The sequence below is a fragment of the Papaver somniferum genome, chromosome 5 (genome assembly GCF_003573695.1).
Source record: "Papaver somniferum cultivar HN1 chromosome 5, ASM357369v1, whole genome shotgun sequence".
NCBI classification, from domain to species: Eukaryota; Viridiplantae; Streptophyta; class Magnoliopsida; order Ranunculales; family Papaveraceae; genus Papaver; species Papaver somniferum.
The window spans coordinates 12,684,154-12,712,135 of NC_039362.1; the positions used below are offsets into that span (position 1 = coordinate 12,684,154).

Here is a 27,982-nt window from a genome sequence, read left to right on the forward strand (position 1 = left end):
AGTCCATAATCCTTGAACCAAAGTATGCGTACTTTGCTGCTCAGGATAACCAGAACTAAAGTCCGCGTACATGTATGCGTACTGCCCGAGGTTCACGGTCCCGTGATTTTCTGCTGGAGTTTGTGAACTGAAAACAAACTTTATCTGGGTACTTAAGTATACGTGTAGATATGCATACTTGAGTGGGATATTTTCTAAAAACAGTTTATTCGTGAACTTAAACTTATATAAACTAAGGAATGCATAATTTGCAAACCGTGGCTATAAAGTTCATGAATTGATTCCAGTGAGTCAAAATCGTTTTTGCTTCGACTTTGTCTTGTATACTTCTATGAGATCAAAGCAATTGAATAACTCTCTAACTAGTTCTTTTGAGTCATGTGAACTAGTTATGGTGAAGATGAATAGGGTTGATATGGAAGTGCTCATATGGAGAACCATTGGTTAAATACTGTTGAACCAGCTAGGTGTACACGTTTAGGTACGGTTACACAACAATCTAAGTTCGATCTAACAGTTGAAAAATATTAGCTTGAATATAATCAAGTTTTCAGCTAACTGTAAAATTGAATGCTTTGTTACCAAGGTAACTTAGATTGCAAACCCTGATTTGAAGACTATATAAAGGAGAACTCTAGCAACTAGGAAAGTTAATCCCCACACCTCTTGTGTGATACTAGTTATATAAGATAGAGTCGATTCTTCTTTAACCTTAGGTGTCTTCTCGAAACCCTGTAGGTTAACGATTTGAAGACTTCATTGGGATCGTGAAGCCAGACCCAACTATTTTCTCTGTAGTCGCGTGATCTGATCTCGTTGTTTATATCGTGGTTGAGTGCAATCGTAAGATTGTCTTGAGATTAATTTCTTTGATATGAGAGATATAAAAATAGTCACAAACATCTTAGTCTCATCGTTTGTGATTCCACAATATCTTGTTTCACTAGTCGATTAACATTATTGTGAGGTAATTAATAATTCTAGGTTGTTCTTCGGGAATATAAGTCCGGGTTGTCAAATGATTCATGTTCATCTTGATTTATTAAAAGACGGAACAAAACTCGTAGGTATTCTGTGGGAGACAGATTTATCTATTCCTGTAGACTTTTCGGTGTGATGTAGATTTGTTTATTAAAGTCTTCGACTTTGGGTCGTAGCAACTCTTAGTTGTGGGTGAGATCAACTAAGGGAATCAAGTGCGTAGTATTCTGCTGGGATTAGAGACGTAAGGAGCGCAACTGTACCTTGGATCAGTGTGAGATTGATTTGGGTCAACTACAGTCCATACCGAAGTTAGTTTGTAGTTGGCTAGTGTATGTAGCGGCTTAATAAAATGTGTGTTCAATCTGGACTAGGTCCCTAGGTTTTTCTGCATTTGCGGTTTCCTCGTTAACAAAACTTCTGGTGTCTATGTTATTTCTTTTCCGCATTATATTTTGTTATATAATTGAAATATCATAGGTTGCACATTGAATGAATGAATTGGGAAATTCAACCTTTGGTTGTTGATCGAAATTGATCGATCCTTGAACATTGGTCTTTGGTACCGTTCAAGTTAATTTCTCTTGTATTCAATTAGACTCGCAGATTTCTATTTGTTTGAGTAAGTATTGAATCGAGAAATTGAGATATAACTCTTTGATATACTTTTCTTAAGATTGAGTCTGAGTGTCTAGTTGATTCTCTTGAAAAGTATATTGGAGTTAGTCCATACAGATTGCTAAGCTAATTATTGGGTGAGGTTGTTATACACCCACCTTTTCAACCTGTAAGAGACAAGAGTGTTGTTCAAAATCACACTGTGGCTGTGCGTGATAAAGTTAGATCATGCTAACGAGGTTAAAGTTATAAGGAGGTTCTAAGCGCATGGTTAGAGCGATATGTCTGATATTTCGGCATTTTTTTTTTGTAACACTCAAATAACAAATAATTTGAAGCTAATTCTTTTTATGACATTTTCGCCTCATAAAGATCTATGTTCCTACCAAATTTTAGTGTTTTCCGAGACGTATAAGGCCACCGTATACCATTTTTAATTTCGGTCGTCGAAAATTAATAGTTGAAATTAAAATTAATAAATTATGAGGTTTAGTATCTCCGAATACGCTCATTTTTTAGGAAGATGGATCTTTATAAGAGGAATTATTTTTTATTTTTTTATAAGAGGAGTATGCCATTAAAAAAATCATCTTTATGCTTATTGGCGTTTGAGTTTTACAAAAAAAAATGGTCGAAATGTCAATGGATTCTTTCCCAAAGCTAAAAATTATAGTTCATGTTAGTGGGTTAGGGTTATAGAATGGAGAAAACTGGTTAGAAGGAGAAGAATGAAAAAATAAAAATAAGAAGAAAAAGTTTGAAGAAAAATAAAAAAACTAAAATCCTTTTTGAGACCAAATCTGTGTACCCCTCTAAAACTAGGTGCACATTCCGGCTGTGATTATTGGTTAGTGGAACGGTTCAAGACCACCTTTTTCTTTTCTTTACTATTTTTTATTATTTAAAAATGGAAGATAACATATTCAACATTCATTCCTGATATCAAAGACACTCATGAAAGGTGATTAAAATCTATGCATTCAATTTGTGGCTCCATTAATCATGGAATTGTCTATGTTCCCGAGCGATCGCAATAAAAATTCGAGTTCCTTTAGGATTTCCTTCCTGATCAATGATAACTGCGGCATTATCTCTTTAAATATGGATTAGATGGATGAAAAAAAAAGATGCTAGATCATCTTGCTGATGGTAAAAGCTGATGATGAAGGTTGATGTTTAAGAAAAATGGGGAAAGAAAGATAGATGACGATGCATGAATAAATAAGAAAGATGGATCATCTTGGAAAGTGAAACTAGTTTTGTCATGGGAATATCCTCCAATATGAGAGATCGGAACGTGCACCCCAGTTTTAGAAATGTGCCAAAATTTGGACTCATCTTTTTTCTAAACAAAAATTTATGGATTTATCAGGAAAGCTCAAAATGTCCGCATAAGAATGTATTTACCGAAAGAGAATAATCATTTATCTCATCAAGAATTAGTGTCTCTTCTAACTTTCTTAGAAATAACATCAACAATATGGTTACCACCTCTTTTAATGAGTAATCTTAACAAAACTGGAACAAGAAAGTAGAGTTTTAATATCTCTAGTAATACTATTATTCTCCCATATAACTTTTATTCTTTCCGAGTTGATTGAGCGGACGACGAGCTTAGTGACCATGAGATAATGACTGATCTACTGGTATGGCATATTTTCGGGAATGCCTTTCCATTAGCTGAATGTTATCCAGGCATGAAAATAGAATGAGACGCTTTAAAATACATAAAGGTCCGGGTACAGTTTTTAAACCTTCAAAACTTTCATCTCAATGAAACTGTCATGGGTTAAATAGCATATCATCTAGGAAGGGTCTTAGCACTAAGGCCTAACAACGCAAATCCAGTTGGGAATGAGCAGATGTTGGCTGAAATTCATTTAAACATTGAGAGACCTCTAAAATTTGCATTAAGAGTCAAAGTGGGTTCAAATCCTGAATCCATGATTTACTTGTACTATCTCAACATTCCACATAGAGTTTGCAATAACTGTTTCAGGTTAGGTCATCTGGTTGCACTACAAGAAAAAGATACATTGACAACCCCCCAGAAGGGTTGTCGTAGAACAACGACGACACTTTTCTGTAGGTTGCGGGACGGGGATTGTAGAAGGTCCATGACTTTCTACAACTATCAGCTGAGAGTCGTAACCGTAGTTGTGGTTCAAGTTTGGACTACCCCTTGCTTCAGTTGTGATTGTCTTTTGGTTTTCTTTTGAAAGCCTAACACAACCCTCTACAAGGGTTGTAAATCCTCCTTTCACTACACCTATAGGAGTTGTAGGACATCCTTCAACAACAAACTTCATGTATAGTAGAAAACTGTATCACAACCCCCTTCTTGGGTTGTCAAACTGTACCATAATTTTCTAAAGTTTCTTTCACAACTCTTACTATGATTGTGAATAGTACTGTCACTACTCTTATTCGGGTTGTTGAAAAAATTTGCACAACTCCTATTTATATTGTTATAATTTGTTTTACAACATGTGTCTAGTGTAGTCATAATCTCTAACACAACAAAGGTTTTCAGTAGATGAATGTGGAACTACAACCTTTGTTGGAGGTTGTGTGCATAAAACTATTTTGAAAAAAAATAGAGCCGAAACCGAATTATCGAAAGTAATTCACATTCACATTAACCTGCCAGCGTAACACATTTACATTCATTCAAGTTAGTGTTAAACACACATTCAAAAACTGGCAGTGACAGATGTTTGTTACAAAAAGTTAAAATTTCCTGAACAACTCCAAAAAGATTATGAAGATTAAAATGTCTATGAGAATGTTATTCGACAGCATCACTAACATACTTGAACTCTGGAGTCGGCCTGTAGACATGAGAATCATCCACATGAGTAATCACACACACATTGTAGGCTCATCAGTTCAAAAAAGTACTTGCAAGGTCATCAGTCCGGCAAAGATCCTAAACCTTCACCCTACAAATGCAAACCAAATTCCAAACTTTAACAAGGAAATACATACCATTATAGAAAATAGTTAACATGTTATAGTTAGGTAATGATCTTAAGTTTTCCGTTGACCAACACATATCTTAGCAAATAGTTATCATGGTTGTTACAAGGAAAGTACAATAAATAACAAGAATTGCCAACACATATCATATCTAGTTATAAGTCTCACCTTAAGTTTCCTGGTGCTGATGCCGTAACTTCATCAAGTCTCCATGAAGTATCACATGATATTCCGTAGCCAAACTGAGAATATCTCAGCACCAAGGCGCAACGACAGGCAGTGTCTATATTGGAGATGCATCTCTTGAACGCACAGGAGATTGTACACCAGATCTCTGCCATTTGAAAATAATGTAAATCTATCTTATATTATTCAAAAGTACCCATAACCTTTCCATGATTAGAACATGCACATAACGTCAATTATAGCCGTAGGAAAATAATAAACTTCACTGAAATAGAACCTACTAATCCAATTCATCCCAAACATTTCAAATCCATTAGGATTTAGTTGCTTCACATAATCGTTGTATCTCCCGCTATTTCACAAATATCATATTCCATCAACAACTATTCATGTATTCAGAGATCTTGAATCAACAGAAACATTGAATTATCTTCGCTTACCTGTGTTCATTTAAGCCATGGAGAAGAACCACCAGTCCACAGCATCAAAGATTGACTATTATATGTTGAAGATTTAATAATTAAATTCATAATCCTACAAGAATATGATCCAAGGATACTTACCCAATGTACAAGAAAAAAGATCTTACATAATGGTGAAACTGCATGAGCACGAAACTCATGCTCCTTAACCTTTCTCACACAAACATCTCCAATTATAAGAGCTAAGTACTCCGGATCAATGGTATCATCAAGAATACAACCTTCAATTGTGATCTGAGAAGAAAACATCAAAAGGTTCAGTACAACCTACAACACCAACCAGAACAAGAAAAGCACAAAGAGAAACACTTACCCATTTTGGTCTCTGTACATCCTGGGCATACATCTAACACTTCCTACACAATCAATCTCGTTCTCCTACACAAGTTCCACCTCTGCCTAGCCTCTTCCTTACCACTGCTCCATCTCTGTAATGCCAAAACTTTATCAGAAGCATCAACACACACAACATCGTCTTCTTGATTTCCTCATCTAAACCACTACAGAGTCACCACCACCTGCAATACTAGCTCATCCTCAGGTCAATCCACTTCCACTTCCAACTGTAGCTTCAGCAATCACTCAGAACCAGCAAAATTAGTTCATATCATACCCTGCATTCTATTTCACTCGTTAGCTGCAGCTTCAATTCAAATCCTAAACATTCTTCTAAGCATGTTAGATCAGAAACAAGAAAATTCAATATATTTCCAACTCAATCAAAAACCAAAAATCCCCCAAAGATTTCAACGTAATTCAAACCAAATCAGATACAAGAAATCCCCAATTTCAACCTAATTTGAATTTAATCAAAAACCAAAACAATCTTCAAAATTCTAAACTCCTAAGATCATCATTAGAGTAAAAATCAGTTACAAGTTGCAAATAAAGATAGATCTCTGTAAACTATCCAAAACAATAAACCCATATTCCTTCGAATTTCACTCTTTCTTTATCGTTCACTACACAAATAGAACATCAGAAATTTTGGGGTGAAGTGGTAAAGAAACAATGAGAGCTTGAATTTCTGGTCTTGATAGGAAATGATGAGGAGGATAAACTGAGATTTGACGGAGACAAAGACGATGAGACTGCTAGAGATTCCATCTACAGGCAGAGGAAGAGAAATTAAGGTTTTATTTTTGTTCCCATGGTACTGATGGTTGTGTGTCGTTAAACAAGTAGATAATCCACCATTTCAATTCAACAGAAGCACCAGTTTCTTCTTAATTTCTTCTCTTGAACTGAAAATACCTATTTCCTTCTCCACCAGCTCCAACATCAACTCAGTTTAGAACCCTAATTCCTATTTCCCATCACAAATCCATTCTCGAGTTCATCTTAAATAAATCAACAGAACCCATCACAAATTGAACCAAAAGAAAAGGTAAATATGATGATAGGAGTTAGGATTTTGAGGATGATCTCAAGATGAAGTAAATTAGAGAAATCAAAATCGAAAAGAGAATCAGGGATTTGGGAAACCAGTGAATTAGGGTTTCATGGAACCAAGAAATTGACAGTCTTCGGGGAAGATTAGAGATGGATTGTTGCATCTCCTCTCGTCTTTTGAGAGTTAGGGTTTTCTGTGTTAGAGAGGAAGATAAGAGATGGAAAATGAGTGAAGGGAAATGAGAAAGGAAAAAAAAAATATGTGAAAGAATTTGTACGGTGTAGATTCTGTTTAGGATGCTCGTACGGATTGCATAAATTAAGGGACGGTGTAGATTCGCTTTAGGATGCTCATGCGGATTCAGAAGCTTGTGTGTTTCTCTTTGTGCTAGTTCAAATTCATGTATTCGATTTTATTATCAACTTTCCGTATGAAAAAATATAAAAAATATATCATTAAATTTAAGATATTATTATCGACCTTCAATTATAAAAAAAAAATCCAAACATATATGGGAATGAAGCAGAAAAAATAAGAAAGTGTGTTATTTTGTGCTTTCTCTTTGTGCTTTTGCGCTTTCTCTTTATGATTCCGGTTTGAATTTTCGACTAGTCACATAGGTCTTGAGGAAATTTTCACTAGTCATACAGGTCATGAACTTCAAATGTGGTATAAAGACGTATAAAATATAAACCAAGAAGCTTCGGGTGGGTTCTGATTTCAAACTTAGAAGGATACATCATCCAAATCGATATATATGAAGCTCAGTGTCGATTTGAACTTCAAATATGGTATAACGGAATATAAACTATGAACCAAAAAGCTCCGGGAGGGTTTTGACTTCAAACTTAACATGATATATCATCGAAATTGACAAAATGAATCTCATTGTCGATTCAAACTTCAAATATGGTATATCGGCATACAAACTATGAACCAAGAAGCTCTGGGAGGGTTCTGACTTCAAACTTAGCATGATACATCATCTAAATCAATAAATATGAAGCTCAGTGTCGATTCGAACTTCAAATTCGGTATAACGACACACAAACTATGAACCAAGAAGCTCCAGGAGGGTTCTGACTTCAAACTTAACATGATACATAATCAAAATCGGTAAATATGAAGCTCAGTGTCGATTTGAACTTCAAATATGGTATAACGACATACAAACTATGAACCAAGAAGCTTCGGGAGGGTTCCGACTTCAAACTTAACATGATACATCATCGAAATTGATAAATATGAAGCTCAGTGTCGATTCGAACTTTAAATATGGTATACCGGCATACAAACTATGAACCAAGAAGCTCTAGGAGGGTTCTAACTTCAAACTTAGCATGAATAATCATCGAAATCAATAAATATGAAGCTCATTGTAGATTCGAACTTCATATATGGTATAACGACACACAAACTATGAACCAAAAAGCTCCGGAAGGGTTCTGACTTCAAACTTGGCATGATACATTATCGAAATAGGTAAATATGAAGCTCAGTGTCGATTTGAACTCCAAATATGGTATAAAGACATACAAACTATGAACCAAGAAGCTCCGGGAGGGTTCTGACTTCAAATTTAACATGATACATCATCGAAATCGATAAATATGAAGCTCAGTGTCGATTCGAACTTCAAATATGGTATACCGTCATACAAACTATGAACCAAGAAGCTCTAGGAGGGTTCTGACTTCAAACTTAGCATGATACATCATCGAAATCAATAAATATGAAGCTCAATGTAGATTCGAACTTCATATATGGTATAACGACATACAAACTATGAACCAAGAAGCTCCGGGAGGGTTCTGACTTCAAACTTGGCATGATACATCATCGAAATCAATACATATGAAGCTCAATATCGATTCTAACTTCAAATTCGGTATAACGACACACAAACTATGAACCAAGAAGCTCCGGGAGGGTTCTGACTTCAAACTTAGAATGATAAATCTTCTAAATCGATAAATAAGAAGCTCAATGTCAATTAGAACTTCAAATTCGATATAACGACATACAAACTATGAACCAAAAATCTCTTGGATGGTTATGACTTCAAACTTCACATGATACATCATCGAAATCGATAAAAATGAAGCTCGGTGTCGATTCGAACTTCAAATGTGGTGTGACGACAAACAAACTATGAACCACGAATCTCTTGGAGAGTTCAAACTTCAAACTTAGCATGATACATCATCGATATCGATAAATATGAAGCTCAATGTCGATACCATAGGAATATTCCATAAGAATATATATCCTGAAACGTTAAACACACCCCGTTTCGGCAACTTCAATACTGGACCTGGCTCCGAGTTCGAAACCTGGCTGCAAGCGGACTATTATAAGTCTGAAACTTCGTAAGAACGATGAATTAACCTTTTGACAGGTAAGATTCCATCTGGTATAACGACATACAAACTAGAAGGTTTATGCTCAAAATAGTTTTATCGGGACGGATATTTCTACTGAAGTAGTTTTATGCCCAAAATAGTTTTATCATGACGGATATTTCTACCAAATCACAAAAAGCCTAAGTTACTAGAATTTAATGTTTTTGTCCAAAATTGTTTTTAGCAGAAGAGAGAAAAATTTAGCAGAAATGCATACTAAAATATTTTTTAACAGAATAGAGAAAAAATTTGCAGAGATGAATAAAATTTAGTAGAAATGAATAAAATTTAGCAGAACTGAAAAAAAATATAGCAGAAGTGCATAAAATTTAGCAGAACGACAAATGAATTGTTGTACCCCTACGACGACCATTATTAAAGGTTGCGAAAGGAACGTGGAAAATCTTAATCTTTAACCGCATTTTAATCTCTAATCGTCCATTTAATTATTTTTTTTCTCCTTACCTTTTATTTATCCATTTCCCAAACTCTTCTCCTCCACTATTTTTTTTCTTCTTATCTTCTCTTTTCCTCCTCCTTCATCTCCCGTAGCACCTTCATCACTGTGTCTGTAGACACCACCACCACCACAACTCGTTCATCTTCTTCTTATTCCTTCATCACTGAAAACACACAGCTCACCATCACTGAAACCACTATCAACGTAATAACGAGCTAGCTGAATATTTCTTCACCAACTTATTACACCAACAGATCGAGCTGAATACTTACTACCACCAACACTGATTTGAGATGTGATTTCAAACCACCACCACCACCACCACCACCATCTCAACTTCTTAATCCATCAAAGGTTCATTGCAAAGGTCTGTGACATCATTTTCTCTTTATAGTTCTTAATCCATCAAAAATTAGGTTTTTCATTGTGAAATTTTTTGGGGAATTTTGAAAATCAAGGATAACTAATAATCTAGATAATAATTTGAATTTGGTTCAATTAGTTTAAATTTTCTTTAACAATTAATGTTTTGTGGAATTCAAATTGGTGTCTCATTTACGAATTCTGAATTTTATTCCGATCTGAAATTCTTATCATTGATCTCAGGTTCATGTGGAAGAACGTTGTATCATGGTTTTTGGTGTGGCTCGGTAAATTTTTTGTTGATTGTGAAAATTTATCTTGCCAGGGTGTTATTATGCCTGAATTGGTGCCTCAAAGTTCGATTGCAGTATGGAATGAATTAGTTCTGTAGCAATTGTGATTTCATGGGGGAGTTAGATGTATGTTAGGACTGAGATTGCAGTTGCAGGTTGTGATGTTGAATGGTACGAATCTCTGATGTAATTGGCACAATCGGTTTTGCAGCTACAGCTTAGTGTTGGTGACTGAACAGCTGCAGGTAATGGTGAAGTTGATATTGTGTTACTGCCATCTGATGATAAGCAATAGCGAAGCAAATGGTGGAGCTGCAGGTTATGAAGTGTTGTTAAGACTACAGAGAAGATGGACCTGTTGTGCAGATGAAATGGATAGAAGACAAAGATGAACCTAATGGTTGTGTCATGGAAACTACATGGATGAATGCTGGTATGATGTTGCTGAGACTGGAGGTATTGATACTGTTACTGGTGGTTTAGGCGAGGAGGAAAGAGTAGCTGAAAATATCTACAGTAAGGTATAAATTTCTTCATAATAGTTTGATTTTTGGTGAAATTTTGTTCAATTTTGATGAGTAATGTTTGAAATTTTTGTAAGATATGTTGTTAGTAGATTTATCAAGATTTTTCTCATGGTTCTTTGTTTTCTAGCTTTGTGCATCATACTGCTACCTTTTAGATTGTGATGGTTTGCTATTGAGATGTTCTGTAACTATAGTATTGTATCTCAAATGATTTGATAGATCAAGTTCGTTCAGTCTAGTCTTTGTCAAGTCTTGTTTTATCTTAATCATTGTTATTTCATTTGTTTGTATGATCATTTTATATCTAGATACTGAAACTTAAGTGTAAAAGTATGCTAATTTGGTAATGTTGGTGATGCAACTTCAGAAAATTCGAGACATTGAATGTGGGGGTTTCTTATGGATAGAATGTATGCTTAATAAGTAATACATGCAATAATAGGATACACAATTTTGACTATTGGTTCAACTACATACTAGTCTATGACTCTATGCTGCGATTTGTGCTTACTCATTTCCTGTTTTATCTCGCTTGTACTAATGTGATTATGTTGTGATGCTTCAGAAAATGGAGAAAGAGAAGCTGGAGAATCTGGAGCCGTTGATACTATTACTGGTGGTTTTGAGTTGAAGATGCAGATGGTTTACAGGTGGAGTTGTGATGATGTTCATGGGTTGGAAGTGCTAAGTCTATAAGACTGCAGAAAGAAATTGGCAGTGTTTGAGTAGGTTGAGCCGCAGTTGCATGAGCTGAGTGTGGGAAGCTGAATTGCAGGCATATGTTCATTATATGTTGATGTTGCAGTTGCAATCTGAGACAGTGTGAATTTAGATTGTGATGTTTGATCTTATTACTGTGATTGTGATTTTGATGTTTGATCTTAGTTCAGAGTGAACACCCTTTTTTAACTCCACCAGTGAAAATAATTTATCATCTCGTTGTCGGTCTCAAGCCCGGAAAAAGGAGGAGAGAGTAAGGGAAATTTCTTTGAATAGATATCCATGTAGCAGTCTTCTTGTATACTCAAACTAATTTCTTTGCATAACCTTGGGTCTAAATCTAAATCGACACAATATTTTTGTATAAGCTTGAGTCTAAATCTTGTCTGATTTCCATTTTGTGTTTAGTTACCATTTTATATCTAAACTATTAAATTGATGCAACTCATCTTATAAGTTTAGAGTGCTTTGAATGCGGGAAAATTCAAGAAACATAACTTGAAGTTCCAAAACAATATTTGGGTACTTACATAACTTGAAGTTCCAAAACAATATTTGGGTACTTAAACTGGACGGAACTTGAACTGTGAAATGTGAAACGAAATGCCAGGGACATGCTTTCTTCAACTACTAAATATGAAATGAGATGCATTGTCATTGTAGAATGTATGTGATTGTTTGCAGAGAAGGCTTCGTGCTGTTTACGGCTCATTCATTTGAGCCTAATATTTGAACATCTAATTTTATTTTCACAACTCTTATAAAGGTTGTCAAAGGTTGTTATGAAGTTAGTATAAAAAAGAACCACAAACCTGTCGGAATTGTGATAGTGTAAGCTTGGTTGTTGGTGTGCACTTGCACGCCTGAGGCTCAGGATCAAATCCCCACAACCTCATTTTCCAACATCCTATATTTTTACGCCAACAAATCTTATAAGGGTCGTTATACAATTTCATTAGAAAAAAAAGGCACAAAAAACCCAAACTTGGGAAGTTTAAGCATGGTTGATAGGTTAGACTAACGCGTAATATGTTCATTTTCGAATCACCTCATCCCATATTTTTTATTTTCATATTTTGGTTGTCTTCAACAACTCTTATAAGGGTTGTTGTACAATTTCATACAAAAATAACAAAAAAATCCAAACTTGTGAAGTGTAAGATGGTTGATGCCAACTCTTTTTCTTAAAGAGTTGTCGTTCGTTTTCTTGTCGCAACCCTTTGGTTCTAGGGAAGGGTAGTGATGTCATTCTACAACACTTCCTTTGAAAAAGGTTGTAAAACATGGGATGTACTACGACCTTTAATAAAAGGTTGTACTTTTCCAGTTGTAGATGTATATTTTTCCTGTAGTGTTGAATCTTGTGCTGGGAACCTGAGTTTAAAGTTATTTTTGGGAACCAAATTGATAACCAGTTGGTTCTGATGCTAGAATGGAATCACCTGTAAATATATCGCATGTTTCTGTCCTAAATAGGGAGGATATTTCGGTCGATGATATTTCATCAGGTAACAGTAGAACTGTTGGCTTAGAAGGAGATGGTGGTGAGGAAATAGTACTAGACTCAGATGAAAACATAGAAAATAGGAAGAGGTTGTTCTCTGAAATTTCACCAGATCTGAATGATGTTCCACCAGAATCGGGTCTCCTGCAAGTTGTGGTAACTCAGATATTATCTTCATATGAACCGATGTCGGATTTCAACTTTGAAACTTCTGATGCTCACTATTCATTCTCAAAGGATCTGTCTGAGGAAGAGGATGAATATTACACTCCTTATAGAGAATTGGAAGTTGAGAGTAGTCAAGATGCCTTTAAACTCTCCAGATCCAGTAGAATTGAATAGCTCCTCTAGACTAAAATTCAGTAGATGTAACCGATGAAGTTCAATCTGAGATTTCATTAGATCAGTTTGGAACATTCCTGGGGTATGATATTGCAGATAAATTGGAATCAAACGTCAACCATGAGGAAATTGAAGAATTAGGGAATGGGATGAATCAGATCAATAAGATGGTGACTGCTGATAAAGATGGAGATGCTAGGAAAAAATTGAAAGGGATCCAGGTAATGGAAGATCAACTAAGTATGGAGTATCCCTTGCTTCAAGTGCAGAAAAAACGGAAGCTGTAGCTCTCCTGCAAGGAGCTAAGTGGCCAAAGATGCTGATTTAGAACACTTTTGGATGGAAGGTGGTGACTGTGAAAGAATTGTGGAGTTTATCAAAGGCAAGACAACAATGATGGATTGGAGGAACCAGGTTATAGTTAAGGAATCAATGCAAGTTTAGCTGAATGCAACAAATTTTTGGGGTTCAAGTTTGTTCACAGGTCTGGCAACTTTGTGGCAGACAAGCTAGCTGCGGAGGCGAGGAAATCTTCAATTTTCAATAGCTGGACAGAAGATTTACCGGCCTTTCTAAATAGGTTTATAAATGTAAATAAAATAAGTAATCAAGTTACAAGTTCTACTAATAGAGTGTTGTCTCAATCTCAGAAAAGGAAATGTCATGTACTGATAACTTGATAACATTTTTCCTTCTGTGTGTTTTTAGTGTGTTTCTTTAATGCAATCCTTATTCTCAAAAAGGAAAAAAAGTAAATTATACTTTATGCAATGCATAATTGATATATTTTTAGATGATGATCTTTTGTTGTTTTTTTTTTGTCCCGAATCAAAAATAAAATATTTTATGAGGCAAATAAAATACATGATATTACAAATATTCATGTATACGTTTAAATGAGCTCAAATGCTATTTTTGGTAACCTTTATAGGGGCTGAAGAAATCATTAGAGGTGCTGATCCATAATAATAATGTCTCTCTAGTTGGTTAGCGTGTGTCCTAATGGTAGTGTAAATTGCCTAGATTACCCTTTTAACTTTAAAAGACGGAATTGTCCTCCACAGTTTTTAAACCTAAATGGAAGATGAGAAGAAACGAACCGTCTTCTTCTTCATATTCTCTTCGCCTCCATAGCCGACCTCCAACAGGAAAAATCAAAGGGAATGACTTATATGAGGTTTATTTTGAAAAATCCAGTTAGGGTTTACTTAATTTTGTTCGATTTAGGTTAAATTTTTATCGAAAAATAGGGTTTTAGATAAAAATTGAAATTCTAAATTTTGGGTTCATGTGAGTTACGGTTGATTTTAATTCAATTAAGAACAATAATAGAAGATTTTGATGTTGTTATTGTTTGTAAGATTCAATTTACCAACCCTAGATTAGTAAATATGAGAATTTAGTGCAGTTACGCTTTTTCTCTCTAACCATAACTTCACTTACGATTGGTTTCGTCACCATCATTACGAACCGTAAGTCTTCCTGCATGTCTCCAAAATTTTCAACGGCTTATAACTTATCAATCGTAATATAGTTACGGTTTGTATTTGTATCAACCATTATCAACCGTAAATATTCTTGAGGCTCAAATGTATGTTTACGGTTCAAATATTTAGCTGATATACCAACCGTAGTTTATTTATGGTTGTTCTCAATCCTCAACTTATAAACCGTAATTAGTTACGGTTCATCTCAAGTTTTTTCTACCAATCGTAACTGGTTTTACGATTGGGTTTTCCCCAAATTTAACCAGTTATGGTTGGTAGTTCATCAGTTACGAACCGTAACTCCCACTTACGGTTAGTTATGTAAATAATTCCAACCGTAAGTATCTCTGAAAATGTAAGAGTTTTGATCTTTTTACGTACTTTAGATAATTTTGAGCAACGAAAAGCTTATTGGAGTTAAATTAGAGGTATACCTAGTCATATAAAGATTCACCCATCTCAAATTTTTATCCTATTATATTATCCCTCTAATGATTTCTTCAGCCCCTATAACAGGTTACTATTTTTGTTACCCGAAATTGTATCAAACCACCATGATAATAATGTCTCTCTAGTTGGTTAGGGGGTGTCCTAATGATAGTGTAAATTGTCTATATTACCTTTTTAACTTTAAAAGACAGAATTTTCTTCTACAGTTTTTAAACCTAAATGGAAGATGAGAAGAAACAAACTGTCTTCTTCATCTTCTATTCGCCTCCATAGCCGACCTCCAACCGGAAAAATCAACGGGAATGACTTATATGAGGTTTGTTTTGAAAAACCCAATTAGGATTTGATTAATTTTGTTCGATTTAGGTTAAATTTTTATTGAAAACTAGGGTCTTAGATGAGAATTGAAATTCTAAATATTAGGTTCATGTGAGTTACGGTTGATTTTAATTCAATTACGAACCGTAATGGAAGATTTTGATGTTGTTATGGTTTGTGAGAGTCAATTTACCAACCGTAGATTAGTAAACTGAGAATTTAATGCAGTTACGCTTTTTTTCTCTAACTGTAACATCATTACGAACCATAAATCTTCCTGCATGTCTCCAAAATTTTCTACGACTTATAATTTATCAACCGTAATATAGTTACAGTTTGTATTTGTATCAACCATTATCAACCGTAAATGTTACTGAGGCTCAAATATATGTTTACGGTTCAAATATTTAGTTGATATACCAACCGTAGTTTATTTACGGTTGGTCTCGATCCTCAGCTTATAAACCGTAATTAGTTACGGTTCATCTCATATTTTTTCTACCAACCGTAACTAGTTTTACGAATGGGTTTTCCCCAAATTTAAACAGTTATGGTTGGTAGTTCATCAGTTACGAATCGTAACTCCCACTTACGGTTCGTTACGTAAAAAATTCCAACCACAAGTATCTCTGAAAATGTAAAAGTTTTGATATTTTTACGTACTTTAGATAATTTTGAGCAACGAAAAGCTTATTGAAGCTGAATTAGAGGTATACCTAGTCATATAAAGATTCAGCCATCTTAAATTTTTATCCTATTATATTATCCCTCTAATGATTTCTTCAGCCCTTATAACATGTTACTATTTTTGTTACCCGAAATTGTATCAAACCACCAGGATAATAATGTCTCTTTACTTGGTTAGGGGGTGTCCTAATGGTAGTATAAATTGTCTATATTACCCTTTTAACTTTAAAAGACGGAATTGTCCTATACAGTTTTTAAACCTAAATGGAAGATGAGAAGAAACAAACCGTCTTCTTTTTCATCTTCTCTTCGCCTATATAGCCGACCTCCAACCAGAAAAATCAACGAGAATGACTTATATGAGATTTATTTTGAAAAACCCAGTTAGGGTTTACTTAATTTTGTTCGATTTAGGTTAAATTTTTATCGAAAAATAGGATCTTAGATGAGAATTGAAATTCTAAATATTGGGTTTATGTGAGTTACGTTTGATTTTAATTTAATTACGAACCGTAATGGAAGATTTTGATGTTGTTATGGTTTGTAAAGTCAATTTACCAACCGTAGATTAGTAAATATGAGAACTTAGTGAAGTTACTCTTTTTTTCTCTAACCGTAACATCACTTATGATTGGTGTCCACACCATCATTACGAACCGTAAATCTTCCTGCATGTCCCCAAAATTTTCTATGGCTTATAACTTATCAACCGTAATATAATTACGATTTGTATTTGTATAAACCATTATCAACCGTAAATGTTCTTGAGGCTCAAATGTATGTTTACGGTTCAAATATTTAGTTGATATACCAACCATAGTTTATTCATGGTTGGTCTCGATCCTCAACTTACAAACCGTAATTACTTACGGTTCATCTCAAGTTTTTTCTACCAACCGTAACTGGTTTTACGATCGGATTTTCCCTAAATTTAACCAGTTATGGTTGGTAGTTCGTCAGTTACGAACCGTAACTCCCACTTACGGTTGGTTACGTAAACAATTCCAACCGTAAGTATCTCTGAAAATGTAAAAATTTTGATCTTTTAACGTACTTTAGATAATTTTGAGCAACGAAAAGATAATTGGAGCTAAATTAGAGGTATACCTAGTCATATAAAGATTCACCCATCTCAAATTTTTGTCCTATTATATCGTCCCTCTAATGATTTCTTCAGCCTCTATAACAGGTTACTATTTTTTGTTACCCGAAATTGTATCAAACCACCATGATAATAATGTCTCTCTAGTTGGTTAGGGGGTGTCCTAATGGTAATGTAAATTGCCTAGATTATCCTTTTAACTTTAAAAGACGGAATTATCCTCTACAGTATTTAAACCTAAATGGAAGATGAGAAGAAACAAACTGTCTTCTTCTTCATCTTCTCTTCGCCTCCATAGTCGACCTCCAACCGGAAAAACTAACGAGAATGACTTATATGAGGTTTATTTTGAAAAACCCAGTTAGGGGTTTACTTAATTTTGTTCGTTTTAGGTTAAATTTTTATCGAAAACTAGGGTTTTAGATAAAAATTGAAATTCTAAATTTTGGGTTCATGTGAGTTACGATTGATTTTAATTCAATTACGAACCGTAATGGAAGATTTTGTTGTTGTTACTGTTTGTAAGAGTCAATTTACAAACCGTAGATTAGTAAATCTGAGAATTTAGTTCACTTACGCTTTTTTTCTCTAACCGTAACTTCACTTACGATCGGTGTCGACACCACCATTACGAACCATAAATCTTCTTGCATGTCTCCAAATAACCTGCGGCTTATAACTTATCAACCGTAATATAGTTACGGTTTGTATTTGTATCAACCATTATCAACCGTAAATGTTCATGAGGCTCAAATATATGTTTACGGTTCAAATATTTAGTTGATATACCAACCGTAGTTTATTTACGGTTGGTCTCGATCCTCAGCTTACAAATCGTAATTAGTTACGGTTCATCTCAAATTTTTTCTACCAGTCGTAACTGGTTTTACGATTGGGGTTTCCTCAAATTTAACCAGTTATGCTTGGTAGTTCATCAGTTAGGAACTGCCACTCCCACTTATGGCTTGTTACGTAAACAATTCCAATCGTAAGTACCTCTGAAAATGTAAAAGTTTTGATCTTTTTACGTATTTTAGATAATTTTGAGAAACGAAAAGCTAATTGGAGCTGAATTAAAGGTATACCTAGTCATATAAAGATTCACCCATCTCAATTTTTTGTCCTATTATATTATCCCTCTAATGATTTTTTCACTCCCTATAACAGGTTACTATTTTTTTTACCCGAAATTGTATCTAGAAAGAAAAAATCAATAAAATAAAAAATGGAAATCATGGACAAAATATAACTTTTAAAAAACTTAGTATGTCCCAAAAAGAAAATTCGGTCTGTCTGATCTTTCCTATTAAAAGAAAAATAAATAGAAAAAGACAATGGATGGGAAAGACCAGACAGATATGAATGAAAACTTTTGCTTATCAAAAAAAAACAAAAGATAACTGGAGGTAATATGTGGCGCTTTCCTCTAAAGTGAGTCTGCCTTCATCAAACCTTCTCTAACACACTTCTCGGGGCTTCCCCTTGAGTGAGTGTGCCTTCATCAATTCTTCTCTAACACACTTCTCCGGCACTCAAATAAAAACCGAGCAGAAGCTCAGTTTGGAGGGAAAATGAAGTAAACGCGGGAACAGTTTCATCAGAAACTCGAAGAATTTCAAATTCTTATTAACAGGTCAGAATAAAAGAAGATAAAGAGTTTCTTTAATGGATTCCCATCTTCTCTCAAATCCTCTAAAACCCCATATTTGATTTTATTTAATTTTTATTTTTTTCAATTTTTTTGGATTGATTTATTTATTTATCTATTAGTTAATGGAATTAAGAAATTTGAGTAAGAAACGGAGGAGAATCGAGTTAGATTCTTCAGGATTCGTAATCCTGAGAATTCAAAACCCTCCTTCTCCTCTGAGTTTAGCCACCACCGCCTGTGATTCCATTATTCATTTGAAATCTGATTCACTTTACACAATTGGTCGTTGTAATCGTTACTGTGATTTTGTATATAAAGATTCTAGAATTAGCAATCGTCACTGTCAAATTCTCTTTGATAGTAATCAAAATAAGCTTTTTATCATAGACGGATTCGTTAACAACTGTTATTTTTCGAGTGAAAGTGGGAATTTTTTCCGGGTTCGGAAATGTAATAATAAAGAGGGTTTTACTAGGGCTTCTACAAATGGGGTCTTTGTTAATGGTATTAGGGTTAAGAAAGGTGGTGTCTTTGAGATTTTTGTTGGTGATAGTGTTTCATTTGTAAAAACTGGGTCAATATCCAAACCGAGTTTCTGTATTTTAGTGGAAAAGATTGTTTGCAAAGAGGATGTTTTGGGTTGTAATCAGATTAGGTATGGTGGTTGTAGTAGTAGTAGTAAGTGGTTACTGGAGGAGTGTCGGAAAACCATTGTTGGAGGTTTTGGGTTTGTAAGGAGGCGAAGAAATGAAGACTTGATTGACCGGGCAGTTTTTCTTTTGAATCAATGTAGAGAGACATTGCATAGTGTTGACCCAGTGGCGCACTTGCGGCGATGTTGTATGGTTTTGAATAAGGAGAGAGAAATGGCAAGGATTGAAAATGGACATCCACATTACTCTGCAGCTGTTTGTGGCGTTCCGGATACGGATATAGTTGGGGGTGATTTAAGATGTGATTCTGTTAGAGCTGTTTGTCGAGATAATTGTAGTGATTTGAATTTGAAGAATGATCTGAAGGTATTAGGTTCATCATCTGGGAAGAAGTTTTATCTAAACCGTGTTAAGTTTGTGGATCATGATGCTGTATCCAATCAGCACGAAGTAGTGTCTCTACCAGAGCTTCTTCATCCTGTTGCAAGCCTTTTGCGTGTATTTATTGCGACATTTACGAATGATGTTTTATGGTAAGCAAAATTCTTCACTCCTTCCTGCTAAAGTAAATAGATATTAGTTGACATTTTTTTTTTGTATGTTTCATATCTGAAGAGTGACGATATTGTGGCAGGTTTTTGTCATGTTGTGAAGTTCCCACTCATCTACCAATAACTATTGCATGTCATAACACAGAGAGGTGCTGGAGTTCGGACCTAGACAAAAGAACCTCAGCACCCTACCCGGAATATCCTAACTTAGTACTAGTGTAAGTGGTGATTGCTTGTTTATCTTGAAAGCAAATTGCATAAATTTTGTTACTGAAAGTTGCCGCTACTAACTAACATATATCGTTTACGTTGATAGTTATCCTCAGTTTCCTGAAGTTATAGCTTTTGGAAAAGACCGCACAAAACAAGGTATTGCATGCCATCATCCAAAATTGCTGGTCTTGCAAAGGGAAGATAGCATACGCATTGTTGTTACTTCGGCAAATTTAGTCTCAAAGCAGGTAATTATTTTATTTTTGTCTGTTTGTGTTTGTTTCTTGTTAATCTCTATAAAGAGAAACATGCTTGTGGAGCTTTTTCACCTTCCTGTATTATTGTTATTAAATTCTCATGGTTTTGAGTGCTAACTATTTCGTTAAACTGCATGCTCCTGGGCGTTGCTGGTTTGGCAGTGGAATGATGTGACAAATACTGTTTGGTGGCAAGACTTTCCTCGTAGAAGCGAGGCTGATTACTCATCTCTCTTTACACATTTTACTGATGGGGACAAATGCTTCAAATCTGACTTTGCTGCTCAGCTAGCTGGGTTTGTAGCATCACTTCTCAGTGATGTACCTAGCCAGGCACAGTGGATTGCAGAGTTGACTAAATATGACTTTTCTGAGGCCGTTGGTCATCTGGTTGCTTCAGTTCCAGGAATGCATAAACACAAGAATCTGTATCCGTTGGAGCCTATGAACTTTCTGTCTGTAAGTTGATTTTCCAGCATAATGTTAGGTCAATGCTATGTTTGAAAACACTGCTTCATCATCATTTCCCTTCTCTTGAATATGCTTGTGACTGTATCATAAGCAGAAAATGATATTGCTTGCTTATGTTGTCAAATCCTGAATCAGGCCAAACATTGTTCATCACGGTCATTTGGCACGGAATTCCTTGGTTCTGTCGAAGCTTCTGTAGTTGGTCTAAAGTACCGTTTTCGTACCAGTGCTGATTCAAATGGTGCACAGCTTAAAACATTGGCTGCTTTTCTTAGAAGGTGCCAGGAAAATGCATTTGGGATGTCAGAAGTTCTCTTAAGACGAAACACTAATATACCTGCCGACTCAAATGCCGTTAGTGTTCTCATCTGCGACCTTGATGAAGCGTCCGAGGGAGGTATATTTTCCCAAACTTACCTATGTCTTCCTGTAGAACACTATTTATATATTGAACTATTTTTCAGGCAGTGAAAGAAACACCTCATTCTTGCATATCAAGTTCATTTGAGATTTTTCTGCTGGTAATTCTAGTGTAATATTCATATGGAACAGATTGCGTTCAACTAGGCTTTTTGCCGAGAAATATAGCAAATTGGGTTGCTCCGCTGTGTGATTCTGGTCTTTTTAGTTGTACTGCGTGCATCTATCCAAAGGAAGCACTTGCAGCTGCTTTAGAAGGAAGCAACAGCAAAGTGCAGTTGATACTTTACGTGGCACAGGCATGTCTTTCTTCCAGTACATGTGTTCGTTGAAGAAAAACTAGCCTCGTTTACATGGTCAATAAGAGCTAGTTTTCTATGTTCCATTCCTTCTCTTCTATTTATTCTGGTGCAACGAGTGCTTTGTGAGTAACTTATGTCTTGATGAAATGTAGGGGCCTAAATTTCATGAAATATCAACTTTGATAAAACCAGTGCATGTTGCTGCCATATGCTCTCTTCTCGCATCTGTGCAGAGGTGCTCGGGTATTTGGCGCTTAAGGGAGGTATTGCAACGGAGTTACCTAAATCGTTACTGTTTTATTTATTGATATTTTTCTTAATCATTCTTTATGGTACACACACATCCTTGAATATAATTCTGTAGCTTTGAGCCTTTGATATCCTCTAATTTTTCCTTCGTGGCTGCTCTGCTTCTGTCAGGTTTTAGATCAATACAAATGGCCTGAGCTACTTGAAACTGATTTTATATACGGTGAGCTTTTTAACAATTTACGTACATGAAGAATTCCAGCATTTCTTTGATTATTCTCACTCGCATTTTGGTTTGGTTGTATAAAAAAGGTTCATCCTCCATTGGGACATCAATTGACCCGAAATTCCTAGCTGCTTTTGCGGGAGCAGCTGGAAAGAGATCATCCCAGTATGCTGATTCAGAAGAATCTGATCCAGAGGTAGCATGCTTTGTGCAGTAATTACAATCTAGTGCATTCATCCATGAGGTCGAAGTTTCCGACTTTTACTTGTCTATCCAGTATTGCTCATTAAATTCTCTTTGCAGTGGGGGGTCTGGAATGCGAATCAAGAGGCACGAAATCCATCCATGAGAATCCTTTTCCCTACTATTCAACGAGTTAAGGATGCACCTTGTGGGATTTGGCCCTCTAGACGGCTTCTTTGCTTCTCAGAGGTATGAAATGGATGACCTCTTTGTTGTTGACTACTGCAGTATATATCTAGTTATGTTTGTCATCCTCTTAAGAAATAGAAAGTTAATTATCTTTATATCAACAGAAAACATGGCAAAGGCTGAGAACTGTAGATATGTTGCGTGATTCCATTCCTCATCCGAAGTGCAGAGTAGGCTATCCCATGCATGTGAAGGTAGTAATTGATTACTATCATTTGTATATGTATAGTTAATGAGGTGATGACATGGATAGATGGACTGGTTTCTTTGGTTGCTATCATCTGTTAATTTGCATGTTGGAGGTCTAACTCAGTACATATGTTTTATGTTTTTAGTATTAAGGGGTGACATATATTTGTTTGATAAGCAGGTGGCCAGAAGACGCTTCAGATCTAAGTCATGTAAATCCTCATTTGGTTGGGTGTATTGTGGTTCGCATAACTTCAGCCCAGCAGCTTGGGGACGTCCAGTAGCTGCGCCATCTGCAGAGAGAACAGATAAATCTGCCGGAACCACCTCTTGTCAGAGTTCAAGACTACACATCTGTAATTACGAGCTTGGAATTATATTTGTTGTCCCCCCTTGTGATAAGAACTCCAAGTCTACCGACTTGGACGACATTGTTTTGCCATTTGTTGTGCCTGCTCCAAAATATCGGCATTGTGACAGACCAGCAACTGCAAAGGCTATGAGGGAGGCCTTGGCAGAACTTGGTGAGCTGGAGAAGAAAAATATTGAAAACCAAGCAGGGGAAGAAGTGGAAGAGACTATGACATTGATGGAAGACGAGGTACCAGAAGAGGAGGAAGTTGTTGAGATGGCTAATTATGTTCCCGAAGAGAAGGACGAAGAAAAGGCTTACGCCGAAACCCTTTGGAGCCAAGTTGATTCATCTGAGGGTTGATATTAACTTTCACTTATCTGTAACTGTTGGTGATTTCATGTTGTATGGTGTGTTGTTGTATACCACTTATAGAAAAAAAAAGGGGGTGTTGATAGATCAACCCCATTCTGTAGGATTCTTTCAGACTACTGTATACTGTTAAAAGCCATTGTTAATAAAATCATTTTTTTTTAATAAACAAACAGTTTTAGAGTATTTGTTTCGTAAGATTTAGGAACAAGTAATTTGAAGTAATTGCTCAGTGAGTCCAGTAATTGTCGAGTCGACTTTTTAAAGTTTACAACGCATCTATTAAGGATACTTCAATTGTTTGTATGTAAGTAAATGATTTGTTTGCATTCTTGGAATGTCGTGAGCAACTTCTTATATACGGACATAAATTTCGTTTCTGAAGATGCATGATGATCAGATCTTTGGCAGCTCATGGCCTGATAAGCGTTGATTGCAGTCACCGTTTCTTCTTGATTGGGCACTTGACTTCCCAATGCTGGCTTATATGTTCAGGTAAAACGTGATATACCAATGGCACCTTCAGCAGTATATGGCGGAAAACGCATATGTCAGCCTGCCACATCGATTCCATCCTTTGTAATCCGTCCAAAATTACATCTGATATTATCCGAAGAAAATATATCTAGATTTTTTTATCCGAATAAGTAATTAACACGATATCTTAAGAAGATATTATCCGAATAAATAATTCAGGTATCCATTTACACTTAGAATTATTTATCCGAATAAGTAACTAACCCGTTTATACTTACAAAATTGTTATCAACATTTCCTTTTCTTCTCTTTTCTTCTTTCAAACTTTAATATTAAAAATCATTTCAACTGTATTTATCTTGATTTATTTTTATTAGTTGATATTATTTTCATTTCAAAAAATACAAACAATTCTTATTCTTTTAAATAAAAAGTCAAATACAAACTAGGAATGAAAACTATACCCCCTCACGCCTAAGCCTAAATTTTCTTGAATATCTAATTTTTGGATAATTTATTCTTTCTCATCTTGTAATTATCCAAATACATTTGTATCATCCAAATGAATAGGCTTCAAAAAAAAAATAAAAATAAAAATCTACAGGATGAATGCAATACAATACAATAACACCGCTGTCACGGTGGAGAGGCATGATCGAAAAGAAGACAATTACGCCAAATTGAAAAGGTGGAAGTATCACTTTTCATGAAACGGACGGAGTATATCGTTTTATTAGTTGCAGCGAAAAATTAGTTGATGCGTAAACCAAAATATGGCTGCATAATATGTTATGCATCCTTTGTGGTGGTTTCATAATGACTATGTATTCAATTTTCAAAAATTGCGCTTAAAAAGAAAAACACCTCCAATTTTTTTCGCAAAAACACTAAATTTGATATTGTAGTTTGTACTCATTCTGTAGATTTCTTTAAAAGCTTTCCAACGAGATAAAATTTGTAAAATTCTAAAACACGGATTTTTAAATATATTATATTCTAGTTTGCTCGCAGATTATATCCCTGAAAAAATAAAATATATAAATAGCTATAATAAAAAAATATACATTTGTGTGAGACTTCAAAAAAAAAAAAAAAACTCCCTTTTTTCGGGGTCTAAAATCAACATTTATGGGATGGACAATCTCGCGCTCCGAAAGTGTGTACTAAAATCGCGTAGGCATACGCAAGTAGAATCACTCTGACCTCCACCAGAAACTCTTGAGACTTGAGAGTCGGTTTCCATTTCCCCTTTGATCGGTACATGCTTTGAGCTTTTCTGTCTTTTTGTGTAGCTAGCTATGATCTGCTGTCTAAAGTAGGCGGCACCGTAGTGCCAACAAGTGAAAATTCACGTCAAAACTACCTGATGAAGTTAAGCTCTGGGTATAAAAGGGCATCAAAGACTTTAAGGATTTACACACACTCATCAAAACTACAAGAATGATTCTTCTACTCGTGTTTACTACCACTTTGTTATTACTGATACTCTTTGTGATCATCAAGAACGGAGAAACTAAAGGGAAATGGAGATTACCACCAGGGCCAAGAACGGTTCCTTTTCTTGGAAACTTGCACCAGCTTGGTAATGACTTGCCACACATATCGTTCAAGAAGCTTTCAGATAAATATGGATCTATAATGTTTCTTAAACTCGGCTCAGTTCCAACTCTGGTGGTCTCTTCAGCCGATGTAGCGAAAGAGATATTCAAAGTACACGACGTTGTGTTTTCGAGTAGACCGGTGTTGTACGCTCCAAAGAAACTCACATATGGCTGTTCTGATATTGCTTTTGCTCCTTACGGTGTGTACTGGAGAGAAATCAGAAAGACAGCAATCTTGGAACTATTAAGTGCCAAGAGGATTCTATCGTATCGAGCTGTGAGGAAAGACGAGGTTGCGTTGCTGATCGATTCCATACGTAAATCTTCATCTTCTTCTGTTCCTGTTAATCTAAGTGAGACTTTTGTTTGCTTTATGAATAACGTGGTATGCCAAGTTGCTTTCGGCGGGGTAAAGTACTATCTCGGAGAAAGTGGTGATGCTGGCAAGACTAAGTTTTACGTAATGCTGCGGGAGTTGCAGAACTTGTTTGCCGGATTCAGTATTGCAGATTTCTTCCCGTTGATGGGTTGGATCCACAAGTTTAACGGCTTGGACGCAAGAATAAAAAAAAGTTACAGGAAATTGGATGCGTTCTTTAATAAAGTAATCGACGAACATATCAATGCAGATAAATCATCGAAACCGGACGTAGAGGATCTTGTGGATGCACTTCTGTTCCGATCTCATAAAGATGACATCCAGAGTGCCACCCTCGTCAGAGATCAAATTAAGGGAATTCTAATGGTTCGATGGTCGTTTCGTTTCAGTTATTCATTTCGACTTTCCATTTCTTTGTTATTATAACATAGTTTTTCCACTGGATTTTCCAGGATATATTTGTTGCGGGAACTGATACTTCAGCTGTAACACTAGTCTGGACCATGACAGAACTGATGAGGAACCCAACAGCCATGAAGCGAGCACAAGAAGATGTCCGAACGAAAGTCGGAACTAAAGATTATGTAGAGGAAAGCGATCTTCATAAACTGGGTTACGTGACACTAGTGATAAAAGAAGCACTGAGACTTCATCCTCCATTGCCATTACTACTTCCAAGGGAAACCAGAGAAGACTGCACAATCAAAGGATACAACATCCCTAAGAAAACAAGGGTCATCATCAATGCAGCAGCGATTTCCAAGGATTCAAAATATTGGGAAGACCCAGAAAAATTCCGGCCTGAAAGATTCTTAGATTATAATGTAGATGCTCGAGGACAAAACTTCGAGTTCATACCATTTGGAGGTGGACGGAGAGGTTGTCCTGGTATGAACTTTTCGATAGTGCTTGTTGAGCTGGTCCTTGCGAACTTACTTCATTGCTTTGATTGGAAAATGCCTCCGGGGATGAAAGGTGAGGAAATTGATATGCAAGAAGCCTACGGACTCACACCACATAAGAAGATTCCTCTCTGCCTTGTAGCTAATGGTCGCCAATAGTGTGTGCAAGATTGCTTTGTTTTTGCTCTTTCTCTTTTTTCTAATTATATATGAAATCGGTTCGAAGCTCTTGCTTATGCATAAATGCTGTTACTTTCCTTCTCAATATGACGACCCCATTACGATCTTATGAGTATATAATCCAACAGTACTAAAAGCAAAATCACTCACAAACATTTCATCGAACAATTTATGTGCAGTTCCATCTATACAGAAATTTACTCAAAACAACAACAATTTCATGAATTAATTGATAAATTCCAAATCAAACCAAGAAAACTAAACGTGGGTTCTAATCAGCTTCATAAACTTTTGAGCAAATTTCAATTGGCAAGAGGAGCCATGAGTTAAACTGAATGCCATTCACCGTGAAAAAATGGCACCATCTTAGGGGTCATTGAAAACGCCTTCGCGGTGAAAAAAGCTGGAACAATTATTATGGGTATGATTCATGACCGAACAAAAATTATGGATGGCACAGCACTTTCTGGGACGAAAGACTGGGACACCTGTTCAAATTCTTAGCCCTGTCAGAGTTTTTGGTCTGATATGGTGGTGTCTTTTGCTTCGTTCTCTGTAGGTCAACAGTCAACTGACCCAGGGCACGAGTGAATGTAGCACGATTCAAAAAGACACGACGGTCAAAAAAACACGGTCAGTCAAAAGATACTTATCACCCGTTAGATCAAATACATCAACGATCCTAATTAGACCGGAAAAAAAACAAATCGGGCAGGTCTGACCTTTATAAGAAGTAGTTTTCTTTGCCTCTTTATTTCAGTTCTTCCTATGTGTAGAGCAAGGAAAAAACCCTAACCCTAAACAACAGATC

General features: G+C 35.7%; 2 protein-coding genes and 2 long non-coding RNA genes across 5 annotated transcripts; 3 read left to right on the top strand and 1 right to left on the bottom strand.

The window, feature by feature from the left end:
- Positions 1-4,212: 4,212 nt before the first annotated feature.
- LOC113280992 lies at positions 4,213-6,871 on the bottom strand. 2 transcript variants are annotated; one of them, XR_003325871.1, is made up of 4 exons: positions 5,560-6,871; positions 5,046-5,480; positions 4,747-4,912; positions 4,213-4,541 (listed from the first exon to the last, which is right to left on the bottom strand). It is a non-coding gene; the product is annotated as an uncharacterized LOC113280992 (long non-coding RNA). The 2 variants fall into 2 exon arrangements; XR_003325870.1 differs by having other exon boundaries at positions 4,747-5,480.
- Positions 6,872-9,516: 2,645 nt separating this feature from the next.
- Positions 9,517-11,771, top strand: LOC113280993. Its single transcript, XR_003325872.1, has 3 exons — positions 9,517-9,868; positions 10,108-10,678; positions 11,250-11,771. It is a non-coding gene; the product is annotated as an uncharacterized LOC113280993 (long non-coding RNA).
- Positions 11,772-18,852: 7,081 nt separating this feature from the next.
- Positions 18,853-23,764, top strand: LOC113277273. Its single transcript, XM_026526409.1, has 12 exons — positions 18,853-20,131; positions 20,233-20,367; positions 20,466-20,610; positions 20,782-21,078; positions 21,226-21,487; positions 21,643-21,809; positions 21,965-22,075; positions 22,233-22,284; positions 22,374-22,483; positions 22,591-22,719; positions 22,824-22,913; positions 23,090-23,764. The coding sequence occupies exons 1-12, from the start codon at positions 19,068-19,070 to the stop codon at positions 23,621-23,623; spliced, it is 3,096 nt and encodes a 1,031-aa protein (XP_026382194.1). The 5' UTR covers positions 18,853-19,067; the 3' UTR covers positions 23,624-23,764.
- Positions 23,765-25,280: 1,516 nt separating this feature from the next.
- LOC113277274 (cytochrome P450 71A9-like) lies at positions 25,281-27,710 on the top strand. The gene is made up of 2 exons (XM_026526410.1): positions 25,281-26,455; positions 26,542-27,710. Exons 1-2 carry the CDS (start codon positions 25,550-25,552, stop codon positions 27,148-27,150), a joined length of 1,515 nt encoding a protein of 504 aa, XP_026382195.1. The 5' UTR covers positions 25,281-25,549; the 3' UTR covers positions 27,151-27,710.
- The last annotated feature ends 272 nt before the right edge of the window (positions 27,711-27,982 follow it).